Source organism: Muntiacus reevesi, chromosome 2, assembly GCF_963930625.1.
Source record: "Muntiacus reevesi chromosome 2, mMunRee1.1, whole genome shotgun sequence".
NCBI lineage: Eukaryota > Metazoa > Chordata > Mammalia > Artiodactyla > Cervidae > Muntiacus > Muntiacus reevesi.
In genome coordinates this window covers 212954289-212978765 of record NC_089250.1, presented here as the reverse complement: position 1 = coordinate 212978765, position 24477 = coordinate 212954289, and the positions used below count along the sequence as shown (strand labels likewise).

General features: G+C 47.2%; 1 protein-coding gene across 7 annotated transcripts in view; it reads left to right on the top strand.

Moving 5' to 3' along the window:
- The window catches only part of CUX1 (cut like homeobox 1), a 347907-nt gene that overhangs the window by 143223 nt on the left and 180207 nt on the right, over positions 1-24477 (top strand). For all 7 annotated transcript variants that reach the window (XM_065924891.1, XM_065924889.1, XM_065924892.1 and 4 more), the window contains exon 3: positions 19295-19342. In XM_065924891.1, the coding sequence (XP_065780963.1) occupies positions 19295-19342 (48 nt within the window). The remainder of the gene's footprint in view (positions 1-19294; positions 19343-24477) is intronic.

Sequence of the window (24477 nt, the reverse complement as noted above, 5' to 3'; positions counted from 1 at the left end):
CAACTCAATGGACATGAGTTTGATCAAACTCCAGGAGATGGTGAAGGACAGGGAAGCCTGGCGTGCTGCAGTCCATGGGGTCACAGAGTCACACAGAACTTAGTGACTGGACAAGGTTCCCAGGAGGAGCTGCAGCCTTTCAGAAATAAAGCCACCTACATTTAGGATCAGCGTTGAGAAGAAAAGATTGGCAGGGGTTGACTTGCACACTTGGTAACCTCCATTGATTGAGACCAGCTTTAGAGGTATTCTTTTAAACCACCAGGCTAGTTGTCTCATTACTGTTTAAACAGGGAAACCTTATTAGAATCTCTTAACATCTAAACATACCATACACTTCCCTTACTGGGAACCCTGGAACCCCAGCACCTTTCAGAATCCAGGCTGAGTGCATTTGTTTCAGGGTAAATAATGTTCTCAATGAATGAGTTTTCCCCTTCATCTTCAGAAAGCGATTTAATCCGGAACAAGATGCGTGTGGCAGAGATTGAATTAAAGCCATCCTCTGAGTCGGGTTCAGCACCATTGCCGAGACCACGACACGACGCCGCTGTGCACTGGGGTCCCGTGGGCGCCAGGCAGCAGGGAGACGAGGCTGCAGGGGAGCCTTCGCTTTTCCCGCTTTTCCACCAGGAAATGTCTCTCTTTCTGATCTTGTCAATTTTCGCTCTCTGACCTCTGCAACTGACCTTCCAGAGGATCAGACTCTGTCCCCAGACCGCTTACTGCCTCAGTCTGAACTGTGTTAAACAGCCAGGTCCATCCTAACCTCTGACTCTTGACCGCCCTGTGCTCTCTGAGGTTATGCCCTCACCCAGGCCTCTGGCTTTCTCATTGACCTTAGGCTACGGTCCCTTTCAGTGTCTGCATCCTCAGTGCCTCTCCTAGCAAGTGAACATCCCTCCAGAGCGCTGGCCGCCTTGCCTCCCATTGGTCTTCACACCTTCTCCCTGGCCTTCCTGTCCCTCCATCACCGCTGCCCCAGTCCCAGTTTTATTCCCTTTGCCTACAGTCCATTTCCCAATCGCTGTCCTAGGCTTTCCCACCCTGGCTCATCTTGTAAGCTGCTTCTTAAGTGGCTCTCCGGCCCAGTCGGCCACTCAGTTCTCCTGCTCACCCCTCCCTCCGTGTCCAAGCCTCAGTTGGCTCCCAAGCACCCTCCTCCTTGCGTCCTTCCCTGGCCCAGTGGGAAGCCTCTCCCCTGGGCCTCTGTCGTATCTCACCTGGGCCCTTCCTCCATCCCACCCTTTTCCAGCTTTGAACTGGAGGCAGGCCGCATGCACCACTCTGTGCGTGGAGTGGCCACTTGGTCCCCATTTGAGGGGCCCCAGAACACTGGGTCCTCCATCTTGCTCTGCTGTGAACCTGCCAGCCTGGGGGGGGGGGGGGGGGGCCATCCTCACCCATAGTCAGACAAGGCACGTGTAGGGACTTCACATGTAGCAAAGATCAGATTGCACGCTGAAGTACAGAGAGTACATTTTCCAGAGGAGAGACTGCGGTCCAGTGGTAGGAAATTCTGGTGGGCACAGGTTCCCAGGCAGCACCCGTATCAAAACAAGCCACGTCCTTGATCACTCACCACAGCTCATCACTGGCTAGGAGTGAGATTGGGGCTCCACTCAGCCAGGCGGGGGATGCAGCTCAGGGACCCCAGGTCCGCATGCTCCAGCTGGTCCAGTGATTCCCCGAGGCATAGCACGCAGGCAGGGCCTGCTGCGGTGGCAGGTCTGAGTGAAATATTGCTTGGGAGACAGCACGGCGCAGCGGCTTTGGCGCCAGCCAGCCCCCAAGTCTGTGTGATAGCCAAACAGCCTCAGGTGAAACACAGCCTCTCCAAGCCCCAGATTTCCTCTTTACACAGCAGGGATGATCCCAGTAGCCTGCAGTGCACGGTACGGCGCCTCCACCAGGCTGCCCACAACGAGCTGGGCCCCAGGCATGCCTCGGGGGACACGGCCCGGTGTCACCCATCTCCCGAGGGGACCCATGAAGGAAAGGCGCCGCGGGGGTGACTGGGCCTCTCAGTCCAGACCGGGGAGCCGAGCCTCTTTTCATAAGTGAAATGATTCAAGCGCGTTAGGGCCCAGGCCAGGCCCTGACCTCTGCCCTCTGCCCTTTCTCTCTTACCATGGGATCACTCTGCTTCCCCACCCCAGGGCAAGGGATATGGTTCAGCCAGCCTTTCTGTACTTCTTTATCTCTAGTGTGTGTTTCTGTAAATTTAAACTTTCTTCGTTGAGTAAAAGCTTTAGAATTACTAAGATTCCTTTTGTGTTGCATAATGTTCTTGCCATTTAACAGATTAGCAGGCATAATTTCAGTGAGCCTTCGTGAATGGCATGCCTCACTTAGCTTAATCTCTCTTCGGTACATGTTACGACATATAAAGAGAACGTCTCCAGCACACACAGGGAGCTTGAAAATGAAAGATCACTCTGATCCAAACTCTGAGAACAGGGGCCGACCTCTGAAAAAAGAGAAGACGTGGCGAGCGGCCTCCCCTGCTGCCAGTGCCAGATTCCCTGACACAGAAATGCCAGGTGCCCTCGGGATGGGCATGGGATGTCACGCCACGGCACCTGGGGGAGGAGGGCAAGGCACCAAGTTTGGGGTAACACTGGAGAAGAAAACCAGCCTTCCCTGCCCACAAACTTGCAGGCAGACACCACCTTTGGAAATCTCTGTTTGGGAAAGCCAAGCCCTGTGGAAGATGAGCTGTGTTGGGCAGCCTGAAGGACCAAGTTGGGAGGAGCTTGAGAGTCCAGGGGTTTAAGAGAGCACATGGCCACCCCGAGGTCAGTGGCCTGGAGAGGACCACCCCGTAAATGCCAGGCCCTCAACTAAGTTCCCGGGAAGAAATGACAGCCTTGTTGTCTAATCAGGTGAGATACCTGAGTGCCCACCTGGAACAAGGTACACTTTGCAGACCGTATAGAGGTTCAGGGGCTCTGAGCTTTTTCCCATGTGGCCAGAGACAAGGTCATGGTCGTCACAGTCACAGCCATTCAGGACATTTCAGTCACAGCCATTCAGGACACATTCAGGACCTCCTGCATCCATTCGTTCAAGAATGTTTCCAGGGTGCCTACTGTGTGCCCCGCATTGTTCTCATAAGGCCAGCGACACGCTTCCTACCTGACAGGAGGGAGGCCTGTCCAGAAGCAGCCCCAGTGAAGCACTGAGGAGCTCTGGAGGATCCTGGGCGTGTGGACCCCCATGACTTGCTAACCTGAGGACTCTTCCAAAAGGTGCTGGTCAGACACTGCAGAGAGGTGAAAGTTTAGTAAGCAGTCCAATTCACTCAACTATTCGGTGGCAGAGCCGAGATTCCAGCTCAGGTCAAGTTGAATATTTTTGTGTGAGGATGACTTTGCAGACATGCTTACATAAGAAAGGGATATTTCACAGAGTGACTGAACTGTGCCCAGTGTTTCTTGAATCAAATCTGCGTGCAGGTAATAGGGTACTGGGCGTCTGTTGCTTATAAGGCCACACCCGGGGGTGTGTGTAGTCTGGGAGAGGAGACAGGTAGAGATGGGGTAGTTGGTCTGTGGGTGTGTATGTGTGTTTGTGTGTGCATATCTACATGAAAAGAGTGAATATGTCCAGAAGCAGCCCCAGTGAAGCACTGAGGAGCTCTGGAGGGTCCTGGGCGTGTGGACCCCCCATGGATTGCTAACCTGAGGACTCTTCCAAAAGGTGCTGGTCAGACACTGTCAGTTTACACTGCTCGGTCCAAGGCACGTATTATATTTTAACATATTGAACTTTATTTCTATAACCCCTCCACATGGTGTTTTGTCTAGAGGAACCCCCGTCTGGATATATATCCTTTTATAGTAGATTCATGGTGCCACCTAGTCTTACAGCATTGCCACCACATCAGGGGAACAGCCTGTTGTTACAAAGAACAAATCCTAAGAGGTGCATCAGAGCAGGTGCATCAGAGCAGGTACTGCAAGCCCAGGCATGATGTGGAGGTGGCGGGGGGTCGGGGGGGGGGGTAGAATTTCAATGGAGGGCGTGTGTAATTCCATGTCCCTTGCCTGGCAGAAACCACTCATTCTCCTGAAATTTTTCTCCAAGACCACCAGAAAGAGATGCCTTTCTGGAAAGATCTGATGCTTTCTGGGTATGGCGCTGTGACTGAGAGTCAGAGGTGACCTTTCCCGGCTGTGTCCATGAATGGGATTGCCGTGTGAAGCTGGTATCTGGTCAGGGAAGGAGACTAAGAGATGCGTCCTGACCAGGGGGAGGAGGTTTTTATTCTTTTGCCTAGACACTTGAGTTTGAAATTACATGTTTTGTTACAGGCAATTTTGGAATACTCCAGAAAGGACTCTCCTACACAATAGTCCAAAATAATTTCACTGCACTTTTTGTCATTATTATTATTATTATTTTACAATTTTATTTATTTATTTTTGGCTGTGCTGGGTCTTCGTTGATTCTCTAGTTGCGGCGAGTGGGGGCTACTCTCCAGCTGCAGTGCTCCGACTTCTTGTGGTGGCTCCTGAGGATGTGCAGGCTTCAATAGGGTGTGCAGACTTCAGTAGGGTGTGCAGGCTTCAGTAGGGTGGGGGCTCAGTCCCTGCGGTTCCTGGGCTCTTGAGCAGAGGCTCAGCAGTTGTGGTGCACTGGTTTAGTTGCTCCGTGGCACCCGTGGCACGGGATCTTCCCGGATCAGGGATCGAACCCACATTTCCTGCATTGGCAGGTGGATTCTTTACCACTGAGCCACCAGGAGAGCACTCACCACATTACGTTTTAAGCATGGGTTACCATCTGGTTGGTTTTGCATGATTTTCTTTTGTAAGCAGACCTCCCAGTGGTCCTCCAGGTATATGCACATCCCCAGCAGACTCCTTTTTTTTTTTTTTTTTTTTTCATTTATTTTTGTTAGTTGGAGGCTAATTCCTTTACAGTATTGTAGTGGTTTTTGCCATGCATTGACATGAATCAGCCATGGGTGTACACGTGTTCCCCATCCTGACCCCCCTCCCCAGACTCCTTTTGTTTACATAGCATCTCAAGGAGCCCATGGAGTCACAACTTAGCCTCCCCTGCACACCTGCAGACAGATCTTTCCAGCCTTGGGTTGGGTACCTAAATATTTGAACCCCATGCGCTACAGTCAGTTTTCTTCACTTCTCTTTAGTGAGCCTTCAGCATCTCTTAAAGATTATGTCTGAAGATTTCGCACTTGCAAAGCCATCTCTCCCTGAAACCTGGAGCCCTCCATCCCCCACTTCCCCATGTGTCCTGCTCCCACTCTGTTCTCAGGGGTAGGCAGACCTGGGGTCATTCATCTGTGCACCTCTATAAGCCTGACTCTCTGTACACATTTATTGGGTGAGTGAGTGAATGAATGAATGCACGCACGCATGCAACTAGCATTCTCTTGGAGAATTCGTAAACTCTTAGCCAGTCATGGAATTTCCCCACAGCCAGCTTTTAGAAGCCTGAAAGTATTTTTGATATTTATCTCTTTAAGGAATATGTCAGAAAAACTCAGCGCCAACCAGTGTTTCTCAACTGATTTCCTGAGCGTGTGATAAGAAGCACGATTCCTTGGGGGAGATAACCCGTTCAGGTTAAATTCTTATGGAATTCCTTATAGCCCCCTGTTGTTCAGCTAAGATGTAGCAAGAATGTAAATAGCTAGGTACTTTTTGACCTACCTCAAATATTTACCAATGTAAAACATTTTGTCCTCATACCAAAACACACACACACACAGACAGCAACCCCATCCCTGGGTTATGAATATGAGGACTGCGAGTAGCAGCTCTGTCTTGTGTGGCCAAGCTGTAGACCGAGAGAAATTTTAAGAACAATAATAAGGTAAGAAAAAGACCAAAGCTCAACTTGAGATGCTGGGAGATAAATAGATGTATATTTGCCATATATGGTAATAAAGAAGTCCGAGCAGACGCTCTTGGCATTTATGGACTTCTCAGTGATTCATCAGCAGGACTGAGAGCTCCAGCCAAGAGATATAGAATTTGTTAAACTGTATCTCTTTCCTGAATTGTTTTGCTACAAAAAAGCCATGCTGTGTGTTCAAATGAAAATTCCAGGACTGTGTCAAAGTTAGTGTTTGGTAACAGGCCTGAGAAAGAGGCATTCCAAAAGCATTTGGAAGCCATTCTTTTACCAGAGGAGAATCACCCTCTAAGCGTTAGCCATTTTTCTAGATTTTGTCGACTCGGGTTCTCCAGGAATGGAGGGGTCTGGACTTTCTTCGCCCAGCTGCTCGTGTACACACCCTTCCTGCTGTCATCTGTTAAGAAGGTAGATGTTAATCTGTGACTCCATCTCCAGGACGGGATCACATACCTCCTTCCAGCCCTTGGTTTCTGCGCTGTGCCTGGTTCCTGCCTTCCAGGCCCGCAGCACAGCCCCTGGCAGCAACCTGACCTCCCTGGACTCCCCAGAGGGCCACTGCTCCTGCCCCTGTAGGAGCTCCGTGACCAAATCCCAGAGAGCAAGCCTGAGGGACACTGGCTGTCCCTCCGCTCCTGCAGCCCGGTCATCCTGTCCCATGCCAGCCACCACATCCCACCCTGAACATCCCATGAAATGTGCTAATTTTTGAAATGACTCGTATGCTTAGGAAATGGCAAAGTTAGGTGTACCAAGAAGATGTCATTTTAGACACAGTCCTCGAGCTGTGAAGACTAACCAGAGGGGAGAGTCAGTGGATGAAATCATCTTTGGACCTTGAGGCCACAGCTTTTTTTTTTTTTTTTTTTGCATAGAATTCTGTAGGAGGCATAGCAGAAAAATATATTTGTTTGTTTAAGGAAGCTATCTATAGATGGCTGGAGGAATATAGAAAGGAAAGCTATTTTAGAAGTTCAAAGAGTTGTTTTTATATATTTTTGTGGCTGAACCATGCAGCATGCAGGATCTTAGTTTCCCGACCAGGAACTGACCCATGCCCCTTGAAGTGGAAACGTGGATTCTTAACCACCGAACTGCCAGGGGAGTCCCATCGGGGCCACAGCTTAATAAGCAGCATGGGCAGCTCTCCTCTCCTCCCTGCCCTCACCAGGTATCATAACCCTCAGGCCTGACCTCTGGGGTTTCCAAGGTCCTGCTGGATAAACCTGGGTGGAACTAAGGAGGTGCCTCCTCAGTGCCCTTGCATGGACTTCCTTTGCTGGAGTGACGTCAGGTCCCCCTCCCCAGAGCGTGCCAGCCTGCCATTCGGGATGCCAAAGCGCACATGGGCCAGGAAGCCCCCAGGGAGCATCCCTGTGCTCTGAAAGCTTGTATTTCTCCTCAATTGCTAGGTTGGGGTAATCCCCTGGGAAGCCTCTGAGCATCTTGAAACATCAAGCCTGATTCCAAAGGTTTAAATTCCCCAGTTAACACTGAGTCACATGTTCCTTGGACTTGGTTTTCAGCCATATGATATAAATAATTCCATTTAGAAATTAAGAAATTATAGTCTGTATTTCATATGCCCATGGCTCTGTAGTATTTTCCAAAAAGGAAAAATGCATGTAAAAATTATAAGATCCCTGTTTGGATCCCTTGTCTGTGGAGTCTTCTGGTTGCCCAAGCATCACCAGGAACCTTATTCTGCTGCTAAAGCCCAGGACTCTGTGGCTGAAGGATCCTGCCTCTGTTTCCATTTGTGTGTCTGCATGAGTGTCTGAGGAAATATTTTCAGAGTGTGCCCTGCATCTGCAAGTAGATTCTCCCATCGTGTATTTTTAATTATTCCTCTGAGCAACTCTGTGAAGCAAGTAAATATTAATTAAAAAAATATGTACTGATTATTAAGCCAAGACAAAGGTATATCTTTTCTGTGCTGCTTAGTTTTAGGTAAGCTCATTGCACACAAGTGATGAATAAACTTGAAGTAAGGCCTTCAGGTGGGGAAACAAAGAAAACTGAGATCAGAACTGGAGAAGAGTAGGTTTACAATCTGATTTTTTTTTAATTGAAATATAGTTGATTTACAATGTTGCGTTAATTTCTGCTATACAGCAAAGTGATGCAGGTATATACATTCTTTTTGAAACCTTTTTTTCCATTATGGTTTATGACAGAATGTTGAATATAATTCCCTGTGCTGTACAGTAGGACCTTATTGTTTATCCATTCTGTATGCATTCTGATTTTAAATCTTTTTTTATCTTCTTGGTGATATCTGTCTTTGTTTTATGATTTGCCTGCTGAGTCTAGGGTCTGTGGAGGGGTAGAGGGGGGTTTGAGGGGGCTGTTCTGCCCCTTTGGTGCTGGTTTGAGATGATGTTTTAAGTGTCCCCAGTACTGTCTGAGATCTGAGACTTCATCTTCTGATTACAAAAAGTATGAATGTTCATTACAGAAATTTGCATATAGCATAAAGAAGATAGTAATAAATCACCTGTAATCCAAGACATAAATGTTAGTGTTGTTGCTTTAGATCTTTCTAATCTTTTTAGGTTCATAAATATTACATATGTTAAAACAATAGAGATTATTCTGTATGTGCCATTTGTAGCATGGTTCCCCCTACCACCAGCACCATAGTATTATATTTTATATAAATGAAAAAATGTAAAACATATGATGGACCAGTAGCCTTCCTGCTAATATTTGTTGTACTTATGAAATAATTCTCTTTTGGAGATCTGTGTCTAGTTTAGCTATGCGTTAGCAGCTACTGTATTTATTTTCTTTGTGAGCTGTGCACAGGATGAAATAACGCCCGGCCTTTTGCTCGGCCACGTGGACAGCACCGTGTCAGGGACTCTGCCATCACAGAGCCACAGTGGGCAGGGGGGTAGCCCCGCTGCTGTGTAAACCTTAAAGTGATCTTACTTTTTTGAACTATCACTAGGTCTCCATCCTTAATTTTAAAAAACAACACTCTTGAGGTTAAAAGGATACAATTTACTTAGCCAAGGAAGTGAAAAATAAACCATAATCCCACTCAATCCACCGTTTAGCACTGATGTAGTTCTCACCATCCTTTTCCAAACACCTACAGATGTGCATTTATTCATTTTTACAACGTGGGGGTCAAACTGTAAACCCACCTTGTAGTCTGTGGCTTCTTTCCCCCTCACTTCTCCCCGTTTCACCTCTAGTCATCCTCCAGATCCTCAGGGGCCGCGTCCTCTGACCTGCATGAAGTGCCCACAGCCCCAGCCGGGCCTGCGTCGTAAGCTTGCCCACAGCGCTGCTTGCCTCCTCTTCATGTGCTGACCACATGGAGTGCCCTCCCCCGGCTCAACAGGCACCCTGCGAGGCACGGGGACCCACTGGTTTTGCTCATGACTGAAGGAGCACCTTCCTGGAGCAGTGTCTGAGAGCCTGTAATAGCTGCTCAACAAATACTTGTTGAACAGATGGCAGTCGTGTGTGTTATTCCATGACATTAGCTGTCCTCTGAAAAATAATTTTACCAACTACTTAATGTGCCACTACAGGGCTTCCCTGGTGGCTTGGACGGTAAAGAATCTGCCTGCAATGTAGGAGACCTAGGTCGGGAAGATTCCCCTGGAGAAGGGAATGGCTACCCACTCCAGTATTCTTGCCTGGGAAATCCCATGGACAGAGGAGCCTGGCAGGCTACAGGCTCCATGGGGTTGCAAAGAGTCAGATATGACTGAGCAACTCACACATACCACATGCAACTGTATTGCTTTACGAAAGTTTATTTAGTACATAACCCCCTTCTGTTGGCGTGTATGTTATTTCTGATTTTTCTGTCTTCCAAACACATGCTAAGCATTCTTGTATGTAGATCTCTGCCTGTATCTCTGATCTTCCTGATGGGTTAATTCCTAGAAGTAGAAGCATTCACGAAGGCTTAATCTGCATTCTACTCCAACATAGCCCATTTGTCTACATGTCGGTAGGACTGAAGATCCAGAGTAAATGACACAGTGGGGGAGAGGGGTGCAGGGCAGTGGGAGTCACACTTCCTTTTGGAGAGTCCCAGGGTAAAAAGGCATCTTGGGCGCGTGCTGTTTGGCACATGGATCCCCTTCACAGCAGGTCCCATGAAGGGTCATTGTGGTGCTGTGTCTGGGAAGAGCTTCTATTGTTCACTCATTCAGTCCACAAGGTTCACAGTGTCTCCTCTGGGCCTGGCACCATCAGTAACCCCAGGAATGCAGTCAGAGTGTGTGTGAATGGAGTCAACAGTCTACTGCGGGGAACTTCCCTGGTGATCCAGTGGCTTAGCCTCTGCGCTCCCAGTGCAGGGGGCTCGCGTTCGAGCTCTGGTAAGGGAACTAAGTTCCTGTGTGCCACAACTGAGATCGAAGATCCCTTGTGCAGCAACTAAAACCCAGCACACCAAATAAATAAGTATATATTTTTTAAGTTAAAAAAAAAAAGTCTTCTAGATATCTATCTAGACTTGGTTTTCACTCGAACTAGGAGGTAAGCCCCAAGAGGACAGGCACCACAACCAGCTCATTCACAGCACAGAGTAAATGCTCAGATAGATTTGTAATAGATTATATGTATAATATGTAGTTCTTCTCTTTGACAAACTCAAAACCTATTGATGTTCAGATCCATAAACAAATCTCAGCAGTATTTTTAAAGTTCCGAAATAAAATGTAAGGTTTAGAAACAAGCATTTATGCAGAAAGCAACCTGGAAGAATATTTCAAAATTAGCCCAGTCAGACATAATTAGAGAATCAGAGGGACCTGAGGTGGCCTCCTTCCGGGTCCTACCTCTGAACCCCTGGCCACCAAAAATCCTGCAGGAAGTTCTGGCGCCACCGACAGGCATGATGCCAGCCCAGGCCAGAAGAGTCAGATGTAGTGAGATGCAGGGGAGGGCCCAGAGGCACCTGGCTGTCCCAATTGCTTCACGGAACTCAGCCGGTCATCAGTGGATCCACAGCCTTGACCTCTGGACGAGGAGCCATTTTCCGCTCTCAGACTAAAAAACCTTAAAGCTGCCATTTCCAAACATCTTGATCTCAATATTGAGGATTCCAGAGAGCTTTTGTGTCCGTGTGCATATTGATCAGTAGTGACCGTGTTAGAGATTCAAAAAAGACGTGTTTAAAATGCAGGATGTCACAAGCACCCGTCCCATCTCTTTGGGGTGATGACCTCACCTGGCATGCAGTGTCTGCGGAACTCCACCATTCATCTGTGTGAGAATGACACTGGAAAAGGAAAACAGCAAAAACAGTTTTGACCTCTTGTACCCCTGAAAGAGTCTGAGGGAGGAGCCAGGGGTCCCAGACCCCACTCTTAGGGGAGTTCAGGCTCTACTGTATCACTGAGCTGAGGCCACATGCTACCTTCAAACCAGGACCTCTGTGTATCTCACATCTGTGTCCTAGACACCGTCCTCAGCCTTCATCACCTTTGGGCCAGGTTCAGGCATCACCAATCTGATAAACCTGCCCCTGTTCATCATCCAATGAGTCCCCCATCACTTGCCCAGGAGCTCAGGGTTCCTCCCCTTCACCTGGCTTCTTGGGTCTCCCTCCATCCTCTGCCTGTGGGTGCCCTCAGCTGGCCCTTGCTGCTTAGTGGCAGGGGCCCTCCTCTCAAGCCGTGCACAAGCTCCCCTCCACTCAGCCCCACACAGCCGGGCCTTCCCATTACACAGTTTTATTAGGCACTGCGCTGAAGCCACATCCATCAGTATTAGAGCTTTTCTGCCAAGATACAGAACATGTTTTAAATGGAGCAAAGAAATTTAAATGGGAAGAAATTATAGCATGAGTGAGTTTATCCCTTTCAAGATAATCTTATTTAATAACCAAAAAACTCACAAAGATGTGCATTCTATCCAGCTACAAAGGCAGCGTGGCAGGTTATATATTGTGGTAATTACATGTTTGGGGTTTCATTCCTGCTTTAGACTCGATTTCTATTATCTCAGAAAAATCAACCATTGTAGAAAAGGACTATTCATTTATTTCATTGCTGGGTGGCCCATACACTGTAAAAATAGGTCAAGAACAGTAATCTAAATTGACTGCTGATAAATAATTAAAGCTAATGGAATTTTCTCAAATCTGTGAACTAAAATCTTTGAGAAATTGCCAGGACATACTGTCTGCTGTTGTATAGAAAGATATTTTTTATTTAACACTTCAGCTTAAATGCCATTTAAAATTACTCTCTTCTATCACAAAGACTGGAAGGAGCCTGTGTATGTCTATAAAAGTAACCAGAAGTAGGGTGCTCCATTGAGAGCCCCGTGACTCATCTTCGGATGATGAGATGGGAAGCGAAGGTTTCAGGATCCTGGAACAAAGAAACTTCGCTTTTCACTGAACTGCATTTTACACTGAGTTCTACAGTCTGTGGGTCACACAATATATATGGTCTTGCTTGAAAAGCTCCGTACCTGATCTGTGCTCCTGTGTACGCAATAAAGGGAGAATTCAGCCATCTTCAGTGACACAAGTGCCAAGAACTATCTTTCTTTTGTAGATAATTGTGATTCTCTCATTGGTGCCATTAAGACTTTATAAAAATACACTTGACAAGTATGCCAAGAGGTTATTTTTGAAAGAGATGGCTTATCAATAAAGCAGATTATTATATTACAATCAATAAGAAAACTGGCCCTAGACATGGCACACTGGGGGGGTTTTCTTTATTAATAAGGACTGTTCAGCCATCAGCAGGGTGTTTCAGAACCCCAAGGACATCAGAGTGAAGAATCAGTAGCTACATGCTTTTAAACAATATGTCTTCAGCGTTTTGGCTTTAAGTTGTAGAAAGAGGGTCATTTTCTCCTTTCAGTTGAATTAAATGTCTTGATTGAAAAAAAATCACCTATTTGCTACTGTTACTTTTTAGCAAAGTTGCAGTTGTTAAACTGCACTACCTATATCTAATAGTGTATTTACAATGTTTTAATACATTTATTAATGATGGACCCCATTTCTGAAATTAAACTTTTTTGCATTTCTCTTTATGAAAACACCATATATGGAAATTTCTTGATTTAAAAAGAAACTACCCCATTCAAACAGTCCCATCTGGCATCTCTATGATCTGTATATCTAGTGTCTAGAATCTGACTATTTGTATTTCACATCGTAAAGTTCTTTAAAATCTTTATTCTGGGGTAGCCAAGGTTGCCGGGAGACACAATGGGTATTGTCCCATGGCCATTAGGAGGGTCCCATTCCTCCTTTCTTCTTCTCTAGAACTTTGTTCCAACATGACTGAGGGCTTTTTCGGTGTTCCTCATACACAACGCAAGTCATGGGAGCAGATGGCATTAGAGACACTGGTGGGGACTTGGAGCAACACCGTCTGTCCCAAACGGGAGAGAAACAAGAGCCCATAGAGGGAGGACTCTGGGCAGGAAGGCTCTGTTGAGGTTTGTAAGACAGGAGTGGGGAGAGTAGCGTTTGGTCCAGAGTAGGGTATGGGAAGGAGATGAGCTAAGCCCTCAGATACCTGCAGGGCTCCATCTCCAGGCCCAAAAGAGGAAGGCTCAGCCGTCTGTGCTCCCCTGGTCGACCCAGGGCTGTGGGGAACTGCTTCTCTGACCTCCCACTAAGAAAATGCATTATTAAGCAAGTCCGTGCAATTGCCTTAAATCTGATTTTTTTTTTTTTTTTAGTGAATTATTTACCAACAGACTGCTTCTAGTAATGACATTATTTGTGCTCAGGACAGCTTCCCTCTGAACGTTAGCATTCCATCCGGGAGAGACAGAGTGGCCTTGGGAGGGCGAGCCATGTGGCCAGGACACCACAGGTCTCCTACCTGGGGCAGGAGATGAGACCAGACGGCCCTAGCTTTCCAGGTTAACCTGGTGAAGGATACAATTAATTAGTTGCTTGGCTGTATTATAACTTAAGAGTGACAGTCCCTCACCCCTCATTTCCCTCATTCCCTCTCTGTCTGTTCTGTGTGATTGATCAGTTGAAGGTATCCAAAGAGTGAAATATGGTGCCTTGAAAAGCTTCCATATTTCAGACATACATGAGAAAAGGTGAAGAATGCTTTGAACCCACCCTCCATCTATAATAATCATCCACTCATCAACACACACTTGTGTCATCCTTATGGTCCCCTATTACCCCCCCCCATTGAATTATTTTGAAACAAAAATCTTATTTCATCCATAAACATTTTAGTATGTATCTCTAAAAGACAACAGCCCTTAAAAAAAACAAAAAAACCAGCTGCATTACCTAAAATGTAGACCATGTCAATTAAAAATAAACAACTCGGGATCTATTTTAACTTTAGTTACGCTTGATCATATCGTATCAGTTTTATAATGCATACACTTTAACACATTTCACCGTGTTCAAATCAGAGTGAGGATGAAAATCAATGACATCACAGTTGAATAAACAGCATTTTTTTCTCTTTCTGTGGTATAACAGTACCTCTTATATTTGACAATATCAAGGTTAGTGAAATTAGCTATATTATACAATGATTTTCTTTGAATAAACACCTAAAACACTTTCAAGTCAGAATTTCCTTACTTTGAAGGCTGAGTAATAAAGAGGGATTAGTGAACTTGTTTGGAGATATTTTCAACCCTGGGTGGGTATGTAGCACAGAACCTCCTCACTGAGAAACACTTCCTAGGGTTTTAAATCCCGGCCAGGCTTATATTTTCTTGGGCTCCAAAATCACTGCGGATGGTGACTGCAGCCATGAAATTAAAAGATGCTTGCTCCTTGGAAGAAAAGCTATGACAAACCTAGACAGCATATTAAAAAGCAGAGACATCACTTTGCTGACAAAGGTCCATATAGTCAAAGCTGTGGTCTTTCCAATAGTCATATACAGATGTGAGAATTGGACTATAAAGAAGGTGGAGCGCTAAAGATGCTTTCTAGCTATGGTGCTGGAGAAGACTCTTGAGAGTGCCTTGGACAGCAAGGAGATCAAACCAGTCAATCCTAAAGGAAATCAACCCTGAATATTCTTTGGAAGGACTGATGCTGAAGCTGAAGTTCCAGTACTTTGGCCACCTGATACGTAGAGCTGACTCATTGAAAAAAACCCGAATGCTGGGAAAGATTGAGGGCAGAAGGAGAAGGGGCAACAGAGATTGAGACAGTTGAATGGCATCATCGACTCACTGGAATGAGTTTGAGCAAACTCCGGGAAATAGTGAAGGCCAGGAAACCTGGCATGCTGTAGTCCATGGGGTCATGAAGTCAGACACAACTGAGTGACTGAACAACAATAAACAACAGGCTTATATTTTTGCCTTTCCCCTGTCAATGGTTAAGCTCCTTTCCCCACCTGGATGCAGTGCAGGAAATGTGAGCCAAAATCCCGGAAGCAGAAAAGGCTGAGGGTTACCCCGGGCTGAGGTGGTTCTGAACTAGAAGCCAAAGGGATGAAGCCACTTCTGAGGATGCTGCTGGTCTGGTCCCTCACAGCTGTGGTGCCCACACCAGGTCAGGGGTGCTGGCGACCACAGGGGACCCGGAGAGGGGGCCCTTTAACACCTATCCTCCCCTCTGTTCCTGGTGCTCTTGGGGAAACCCTGTTGTCACCACAGAAGGCAGGACCCCACTTCTGGTCCGTGTCACTGAGCACAAGGTGTCACTGAGATGCAGCTAGATGCTTCAGAGCCTTCAACATAGGCAGAGTCGTTCACGAGAAACACACCCGAGTTACAGAGAAGCAAAGGGGAAAGGGCGTTATAAAATTGAGAAAAACATCCTGGAAAATCTGGAGTTTCAAATCTTCTAGAAATGGAGATCGTTTTATGACTTGGACGACACATTTGTGATTGACAGCCTTTTGTTTACACGTGAATCCTGGCTGTTCCCCTTCATCTGCTTGTCCTTTCAAAGCTAAACAGCCATGTCCTGGGCACCATTCTTTGCAAGACTCAAAGGTGGGCCCTGGGGTGGCCCCCAGCTGAATCCACAGTGTGAGATTCTGTGGCGCTGGGCCTGGCATCGCGTGTCAGTGTGGACAGGAGAACTGTGATGGAAGCTGGGAGTGCCAGGCCCCAGAGAGGGAAGAGAGCCTCCCAGAGACCACCCAAGCACTCAGAATGGGCAGAAAGTCAAAGATTCAGACCATCTGGGTTCAGGGACTGTGTGTCTTGTGTCTCTCGCTAACACCTCGCAGGTGTTACTGAAAGCTGCGTGGCGATTTCATCATTTTATTTCTGTTTCGCTTTTAAGTCGGACCGATTTCTCCAGCAATAGTCATTAGATAGAAAATTCCTCAATGGCATTTTGCTGCTCAGTTTTCTGATCTTAAAAAAACCAAAAAACTATGAATCAGTGGTTTGGAGAATAATGAAAATCCTTTTCACATAGAAGCATCTCTTGATAAACATCACTTATTATTTGCAACATGCTCGGGGGAGAGAAGGTTGCAATGCAGTTCTCTGGCTTTGCCAACAGACATCCGATATTAATAATCTCAAGGGCATTGCTCTCTGCGTGTTAAGATGTTTGCTGCTTTCTGCTCAATAAATGATGCAGAACTGAAGAAAATTTGAAACAGTGCTGAAAAACCTGTCGCTGAATTAAGTGTCACGAGGCTAAAAAACTTTTGGGACCTTCTATTAATTCCCTAATTCTCTTTCATGCCAGTGTGCTGTTGATTGGCCTGGACCCCTTTTTCTTCAGTTTGCGGTTGTAGAGAAAGGCATCTATCTGCCTGTGATGACCAGGGGTGACAGGGCCTGTAGTTTCTGGTGCTCTCCAGACAGCAAAGCCCGCTCTGGTAAAGGACAATGCATCGCATCATGTCCTCATTAACCCATGACAGAGCTGCCCATGGATCAGAAGTCAGCATCCTTGGTTCTGTGTCCTTAGTTTCATCCTAAACCAGGTGATATTTGGAGGTAGCAGTGTTGGTTAAGGAATTTCTCAGACTGCCTCCCCCCTCTCCCCCCAAAAAAAGGAATAGGTGAATTTTTTTTAGCTGGTGACTCAAAGTACATCACTTTGTGTGTGTGTGATTGTGAATATTTAGTGCCTTTTTGTCCTCCACTGTCTTCAGATAGATGTGTGTGCTTGAGTACAAACACATTCAGCTTTAATATCTTTAACAGGTTGTTTTAGCAGGTCTGTCAGGAGACACGAATATGCCCAAAGACATGATTTCTGAAATATACGGGCTGGTTAAGACCAGGGGCAACAGAGAGCAGTTTAGTTTATTTACTATTATTATGGGCGGCATGATTCTTTCTCCTGCCGTGCTGGAGTCCTCTGGAAATACTTCGCCATCTCCTGAGCTTCTCAAGGCTGTTGTTCCCTGGAGGCTGGCTGCCTGTGCAGGCTGGCAGGGCTTGCGGCGGTCCTGGCACAAGCCTTGTAAGAAGCACTGTTCTGTGGGCTGAGTGCCAGGGTTCCTGGTACCTGTACCCAAAGCCGGCCCCCACCCCCCCCTCCCCACGAGGAGCTCTCTGTCCTCCTCTCCACGCAGGGTCCCAAATGCCTTGGCACCACCAGCTGTCACAGGCCACGACCCCATCCAGCCTCACCATTTCCCCTCTGAGCCTGGGCCCGTTCATTGCAAGCCTTCTGAGTGGTCCATGTGCTCCCCAACCCCCCCATCCCTGCCGTGTTGCTGTCCAGGTGGCCTCCGGCTGTCAACCCTGTGCCACACCCAGCCAAGGTGATTCCTTTATTAATCTCCATGTGGCCTGGGCCCCTGGAGAGAGCTCTGGGTTCACGTCCTGGCCCTTCCCCACTGTGCAACCTTGAACACACCTCCTTCCCCTTCTGAGCCTCAGGCATCCCTGTCTGGTACATGTAGGCACCAGTCCCTTTGGTCGGCAGAGTGACTGTGGAAAGCAATGAATGCCCTGTATCTGAATCCCCTCACTGACGTAGGTCCTCTCCAAGTGGTAACTCGTTAACTTCCATCTGCGACCCTCTTCCCCATGGGGCTCCCCAAATCCCGTCTCCCTCCTTCCTCCCCTTCACAGTCCCTGCAGCCTCTCCCTTACACCCACGTCCCCCTCAGCCCCCCTGCAGGGCAGTTTCCAGCCACGACTCTACTCAGCGCCTCTTGGACATTCCACCCAGTGGTGTTCTCAGGCCTGGCGTCTGTGGCCACATTCAGTATAAGTACCTTTTCCCTCTTGTTACAGCCTCCTCTCAATCTGTGTTCCCCTGACTCTCCTACTTCTCCTGATTCTTGCTCTTCACTTCTCCCTCTGGCCTTCGGGGAGCGAGGGGTCCGCCAGTCTTGACCTCCTGCCCTCCACCACCACGGCGAGCCCCGATCGGCACGTGCAAGTGCATCCCTCAGCCCCCAGCTGCCCGATGTGGTGGCCGCTGGCCACATGTGGCCACAAGGGCCCACTTGATATGCTGCTGGTCCAAATGGAGATGTGGGGGAATGCACCCCAGGCTTCAAAGACTTAATGTCAGCAAAGGATGTAAATATCTTGTCAATGATTTTTGTATTGATTTCATAGGAAATGATACTATCTTGGATATATTGGGTGAAGTGAAACTGAAATTGATTTCATCTGTGTCTTTTTGCGTTTTGTTTTTTTTAATTTTATTTATTTATTTTTTTATTAGTTAGTTGGAGGCTAATTACTTCACAACATTTCAGTGGGTTTTGTCATACATTGATATGAATCAGCCATAGAGTTACACGTATTCCTCTTTTTGCGTTTTGAACGTAGCTGTAGAATGTCGTAAGTTACACAGGGAGCTGGCACTCTGTTGGTGTTGGCAGCACTGGCCTGGAAGACGGAGGCCAGCCTTGGAGGCTCATGTCTGTCTCCCATGAACAGTGCTCAGAAATAGCAGCTAAAGTGCAGGATGGTGACCCGGGTCCATTTCAGATGCAAACAAATCAAAGCTACATTATAATCCCCTATTTTATTCTAAGCAAATTATCTTAGGCTGACACTGGCAAAAACTTGACTCCACACCACATTCAAAATGAGGTGTATCTAACCAGAACTCAGAGGAAATAAAGCCTAGTTTTATTCTTAAGTGAGTTCTCTCTCTTTTAAAAAATTTATTTGGCTGCGCCAGGTCTTAGTTGCAGCATGCAATGGTCGCTCGTTGCCACACTGGAACTCTTAGTTGCAGCGTGTGGGATCTAATTCCTTGATCAGGGATTGATCCCAGGTGTCCTGCATTGGAAGCACAAAATCTTAGCCACTGGACCACCAGGGAAGTCCTGAGTGAGTTCATTTAACCTAAGGGGCACAGTTGGCATTATTTGTGTTGTATGAGGGACGGGATGATCCAGGAGAGGCATCAGGATTGCTTTATGTAACAGAAAACAGCACTGAACTCTTAGGAGACCTTAACGAATGTTTCCCTTCTCTTTTCTCCTCCAATGGCTGTTCCTGACCCACCTTCTCGCCCCAGGATTTGCGCAAGCAGGTAGCGCCACTGCTGAAGAGCTTCCAAGGCGAGGTAAGCGTTTGGGTTTCTTTTACATCCCATTAGAGCCACCTTGCTGTTCATCACGCTTTCTTCCTATTCTCATCACGTAAGCGCCACCAGCTCAAGGTGCTTACTCCGAGGCAGCCTCCCCAGCCGCACCAGCCCATCATCCTCAAAGTGATGTTTCCACTGAGTACGCCGGAGGGGAGGCGGGATTCAGGATGTCAGAAGGGGCAGCGGAATCCGGGGGGCAGCAGCCGGCGTGTCACACATCCCCCGATGGAGTGGGCTGGTTCCCACCCCAGCCTCGGAGCTCACAGGTCCCCTGAGCTGTTCTGAGGCTCCCACCCTGAGGCCTCCTGTGCAGAAGGACACGCTGAGTCAGTCTGGTGCCTTGGTGCATGGCCCTGGGGGGAAGAGGAACTTCACAGGCAGAAGCCACAAAGGGTGGTTTTGGGCTCGGTATAAGGCACGTTTTCTGAAGAATTCTTCCAGAGAAGGGTCAGCAAGGTGGCAGGTGGGCGGCCGGTCACCTGAGGCCTCTGTGCCCCGAATGCTGCTCGTGCACCAAGAAGGCAGGTGGTCCAGGTGGTGACACGCCAGCTCCTCCTCAGCACCCTGTGTAGACCCTCGGTGAATTTCAGAAAACCAGAAATGGTGCTCGTGTGGGGGAATTACTCCCTCTCTGCCCCTCCAGTGGGAATGGTAGTGTTGTAATATTTTCGAAAACAGTTCCCAACCTTTTTGCCCTCAGGGACCAGTTTCACGGATGATAATTTTTCCATGGACCAGGGTCGGGGGGATGATTTCACGATGATTCAATCACGTTACATTTATTGTGCACTTTATTTCCATTATTATTATATCACCTCCACCTTAGATCATCAGGCATTAGATCCCAGAGGTTGGGGACCCCTGTTTTAAAGAACCCATGCTGATGGGATCTCAGAAATCTTGTGTTCCTGCAACTTCCCAACTCTGAGAGAGCCTCGGGAAGCATGCGGGGAGGTGAGGGGGCGAGCAGGCAGGCAGATGGTCCCGCAGGAGGCTGGGGAGCAGGAGACCAGGGCTGCCGCTGGGCAGACTCCAGCACTCGGTTGACAGCACAGGCTGCAGAGGAGATTCCAAGACAGCGAGGGACACATGTGGGAGCAGCAGCCAGACTGCAGCTGTGGCGGCCGCAGATCTGAGAGCCGGGCAGACAGGCTCCTCTTCCTGTTGATAACTTCCTGCCGCAGGAAGGCCACACCCCCCCACCCTGCCCGGTGCTTGGCTCCATGAGACACAGAAGGACATCCGTAGCCCAGGTCTTGAAAGGACTTGAATTGCCCTTTCCTCAGAATTATATCTCCACACCCTCGTTCTCAGTAAAGCCATCACCTTACGCCTGCCCACGTGTGACCTGATCTCTCCTTCTACCTGTTCAGCAGCTTTTGTGAGACCCATCGGCATAGTGTTTCTCTGGCTGAAATAGCTCAGAAGTGCTCTTTCTGTTATTTGCTTGCTTTTCCTTCCTTTCTGAACCATTTCCAATCTACATACAAGTATTAGTAGAAAGGCTGAGGATAATGAACAGCTGAGCTCTCTTTACCCAGGCTCCTCACCTGTGAACCTCACGCCACGTTTGCGCCCCTCCCCCCCACCGACCCTTGTGCTCAGCATTTGAAAGTGAGTTACATATACTATACTAACACATATATACGGAATTTAGATAGATGGTGGCGATAACCCTATATGCAAAACAGAAAAAGAGACACAGAAATACAGAACAGACTTTTGAACTCTGGGGGAGAACGTGAGGGTGGGATGTTTTGAAAGAACAGCATGTATATTATCTATGGTGAAACGGACCACCAGCCCAGGTGGGATACATGAGTCAGGTGCTCGGGCCTGGTGCACTGGGAGGACCCTGAGGAGTCGGGTGGGGAGGGAGGTGGGAGGGGGGATCGGGATGGGGAATACATGTAACTATATGGCTGATTCATGTCAATGTATGACAAAACCCACTGAAATGTTGTAAAGTGATTGGCCTCCAACTAATAAAATAATATTAAAAAAAAAAAAAAAAAAAAAAGAAAGTGAGTTACAGAGAGTGGAGGCGGTCATGCCCTCAGCTACATGGGCATCTCCTAAATTCAAGGGCACGCAAATGATACTGGGTTTCTATAACTGTCATACTTTAACCCTGCGTATTACAGCCGGGAAAATAACATGAATTTCATAATATCTAATGTTCTACCCAAAATCATATTTCCCCAGTTGCCCCCAAAATATCTTTTATAACTGCTCTGCATTACATTTAGGGGGTATTTGCATTTCTCTTTTAATATAGACACTCTCTCCACGCCCTCATCTTTGTTATTGATTTTTTTTTCTTTAAAGAATCTAAGCCAGTTGTGTAGATTATCCCAGATTTTGATGAGGCGATGGATTTAGTTCTGGCAGTATGCATTACATTTAAAACGTCTGTGAGACATCTAGGCTTCCTATTTGCCTGATTTTTTTTTTAAGGCTATTTGAAAAGTAAATATTTTTATAACACCCTTAATATCTACCAAGCCGCTGCTAATTGCTATATTTATATTAAACAATGTGTGCTTTCTAATAAGCTGATTTGAGTGGAGGGGGCTAAATCCTGCTTGTTTCTGAGCTCGCATAGGAGCAAGTATCTGCACATGGGGACCACTCATGCAGGCGGGGCCAGAGGTGGCGTGTCCTGATGCTTAGATGGGCAAGATCCATTGGTATTTGAAAGCGCCACTTTCTCTGGTAACTACAGGCTTATTCTCATACCCATCACTCTAGGGTCTGCTCTACAAGTTTATTTATTGGCTATATTCTTAGAGTTCATTCCAAGGTGCCTGAGCTCCCCCTAGAAAAAACTACCAGGTTAGGGAAACATGATCTTTGCCTCAGAATTTGTATGATAGCTTTCTTTCTTGAGATCCCCAGAAGAAAAAAAACACACAAAATAAAAATGAAGTTTTCCGACTGAGAAATTCACAGAGGCCTTTAGAGTTCTGGCGAGAACACTCTTTTGTTGTGTCATAACATCATGGGAAATGCTAGCCTGCCCAGGGGGCTGCTTACACCCTTAGGTGTTCTCCTGTAAATCCAGACACCCTCCTTCTGTGGTTTGTGGGACCCGCGTGACTCAGCAACTGCTCACCTTTCTAGAGTCCGCTTACTACCTCTTCACTCGTTTCTCAGGGTCAACGGCCATCTCAAGTCTCCTCCAGGCCCTTGTGCTACCTCACCGACAGCCCCTGGGCCTTTGCACGGCTGACTTGCTTCCCGAAACGCTCTGCATTTACTCTCTTTACCCGGCTTGCTTTCTAAAGGAGAGTCTTCCCTGAGCCCTGAATGACAGTCCCCCTTGCTGTGTGCTCCAAGCTTGTCTTCACGCCAGAGACCCACCTGTCATTTGTATCAGTTCCCCTCTCATCTGTAAAATGTGTGAAGGCAGCTGCTGTGTGCTGTCCTGTCCAACAGCCATTGTGTCCCCAGCAGCAGCTGAGAACCAAAAAGTATTTGGCCTCTCAGAATGGTTATTGATAAGCTATGGAACAGCCAGGTTTCCTTGGAGACTGTTTTAAAAGCACTTTTCCTCTGTCCTTTCTCCAGGATCTATTGCTGTTCATAAGGTGAGAGTGACCCAGGAAGGTACACTCGAGAAATACCTTTAGAAGAAACTAGTAAATATTGATTTGTTAACCTTGATGGAAATGTTTGGGATCATATAGTCATAATGGTTATTCATAGTTGTTATAACAGAGTCATCAAGTTTAACTCATACTGAAATTATAGTTATTTATTGACTTTATCTAAATTTTGTGGCTTCCCTGGTGGCTCAGTGGTAAATAATCTGCCTGCAGTGCAGGAGACTCATGTTCAATCCCTGAACTGGTTGGGAAGATCCCCTGGAGGAGGGCATGGCTACCCACCCCAGTACTCTTGCTTGGAGAATTCCATGGACAGACGAGCCTGGTGATTTACAGTCCATAGGGTGCACACAGCCAGACACGACTCAAGACGACCAAGCAGCGGCAGCAGCACACCTGAACTGTGGGCTTCCCTCATAGCTCAGACAGTCAGGAATCTGTCTGCACTCCAGGAGACCCAGGTTTGATCCCTGGGTCGGGAAGATCCCCTGGAGGAGGGAATGGCTACCTACTCCAGTATTCTTGCTTGGGAAATCCCATGGTCAGAGGAGCCTGGCAGACTATAGTCCATGGGGTTGCAAAGAGTTGAACACAACTGAGCAACGAACACTGTCACTTTCATACCTAAATTTATGTTTCATAAGCTGGGCAAGGGCGGGGGGAGGGGTATCAGTCCAGTTTAAGGCTTAGTTTAGTTCAGTAATTCAGACAGTCCCTTCAGTGAAGTGATGCTCACACTCTAGGAAAATGCAAGTCTTCCAAATGGTTTGCCCTGGCTCCTTGCTCCTCTCCCTGAGTAGGGTCTTCATACAGAGGTCGAGGGGGTGAGGAACTGGCCCAAAGCCCTACTCCTCTTGGCTGTAGGAGAGCTAGATACTTAACCCTTGTCCTCAGGGAGGAAACTCCACTTAAGAACTAACTTAGTTGCTTATACTAGAGGGGAAATAAAAGACTAAAAATGCATGTGCTTAGTTAGCATCCAGCTTAAAAAGTTATAAAGGTGCGATAGAATAAGCTCAAATAAAAGTGGAAGAATGAAATTTTAACATATAATTAACAATATTGTATAAATTAAAATGGACTTCCCTGGTGGCTCAGCTGGTAAAGAATCCGCCTGCAAAGCAGGAGACCTGGGTTCGATCCCTGGGTTGGGAAGATCCCTTGGAGAAGAGAAAGACTACCCACTCCAGTATTCTGGCCTGGAGAGTTCCCTGGACTGTATAGTCCATGGGCTCGCAAAGAGTCGAACACAACTGAGCAACTTTCACTTTCTAAATTAAATGAATGAAAAAGAAAAAGACCCAAGAGAGAAGCAGCCCAAATGTTGATTCTTTGAAACAAACTATTACCAGAAACAAACCACCTTCCTAAATCAAGGGGAAAAAAAGGTAAGTAATAAAAACAGGATACCTTTGCAGCTGCAGCACAGAGAGATTAAAGAGAAGATAAGGGAATATTATGATCTGTCTTACACCAATAAATTTTAAAACCTAGACAAAATGG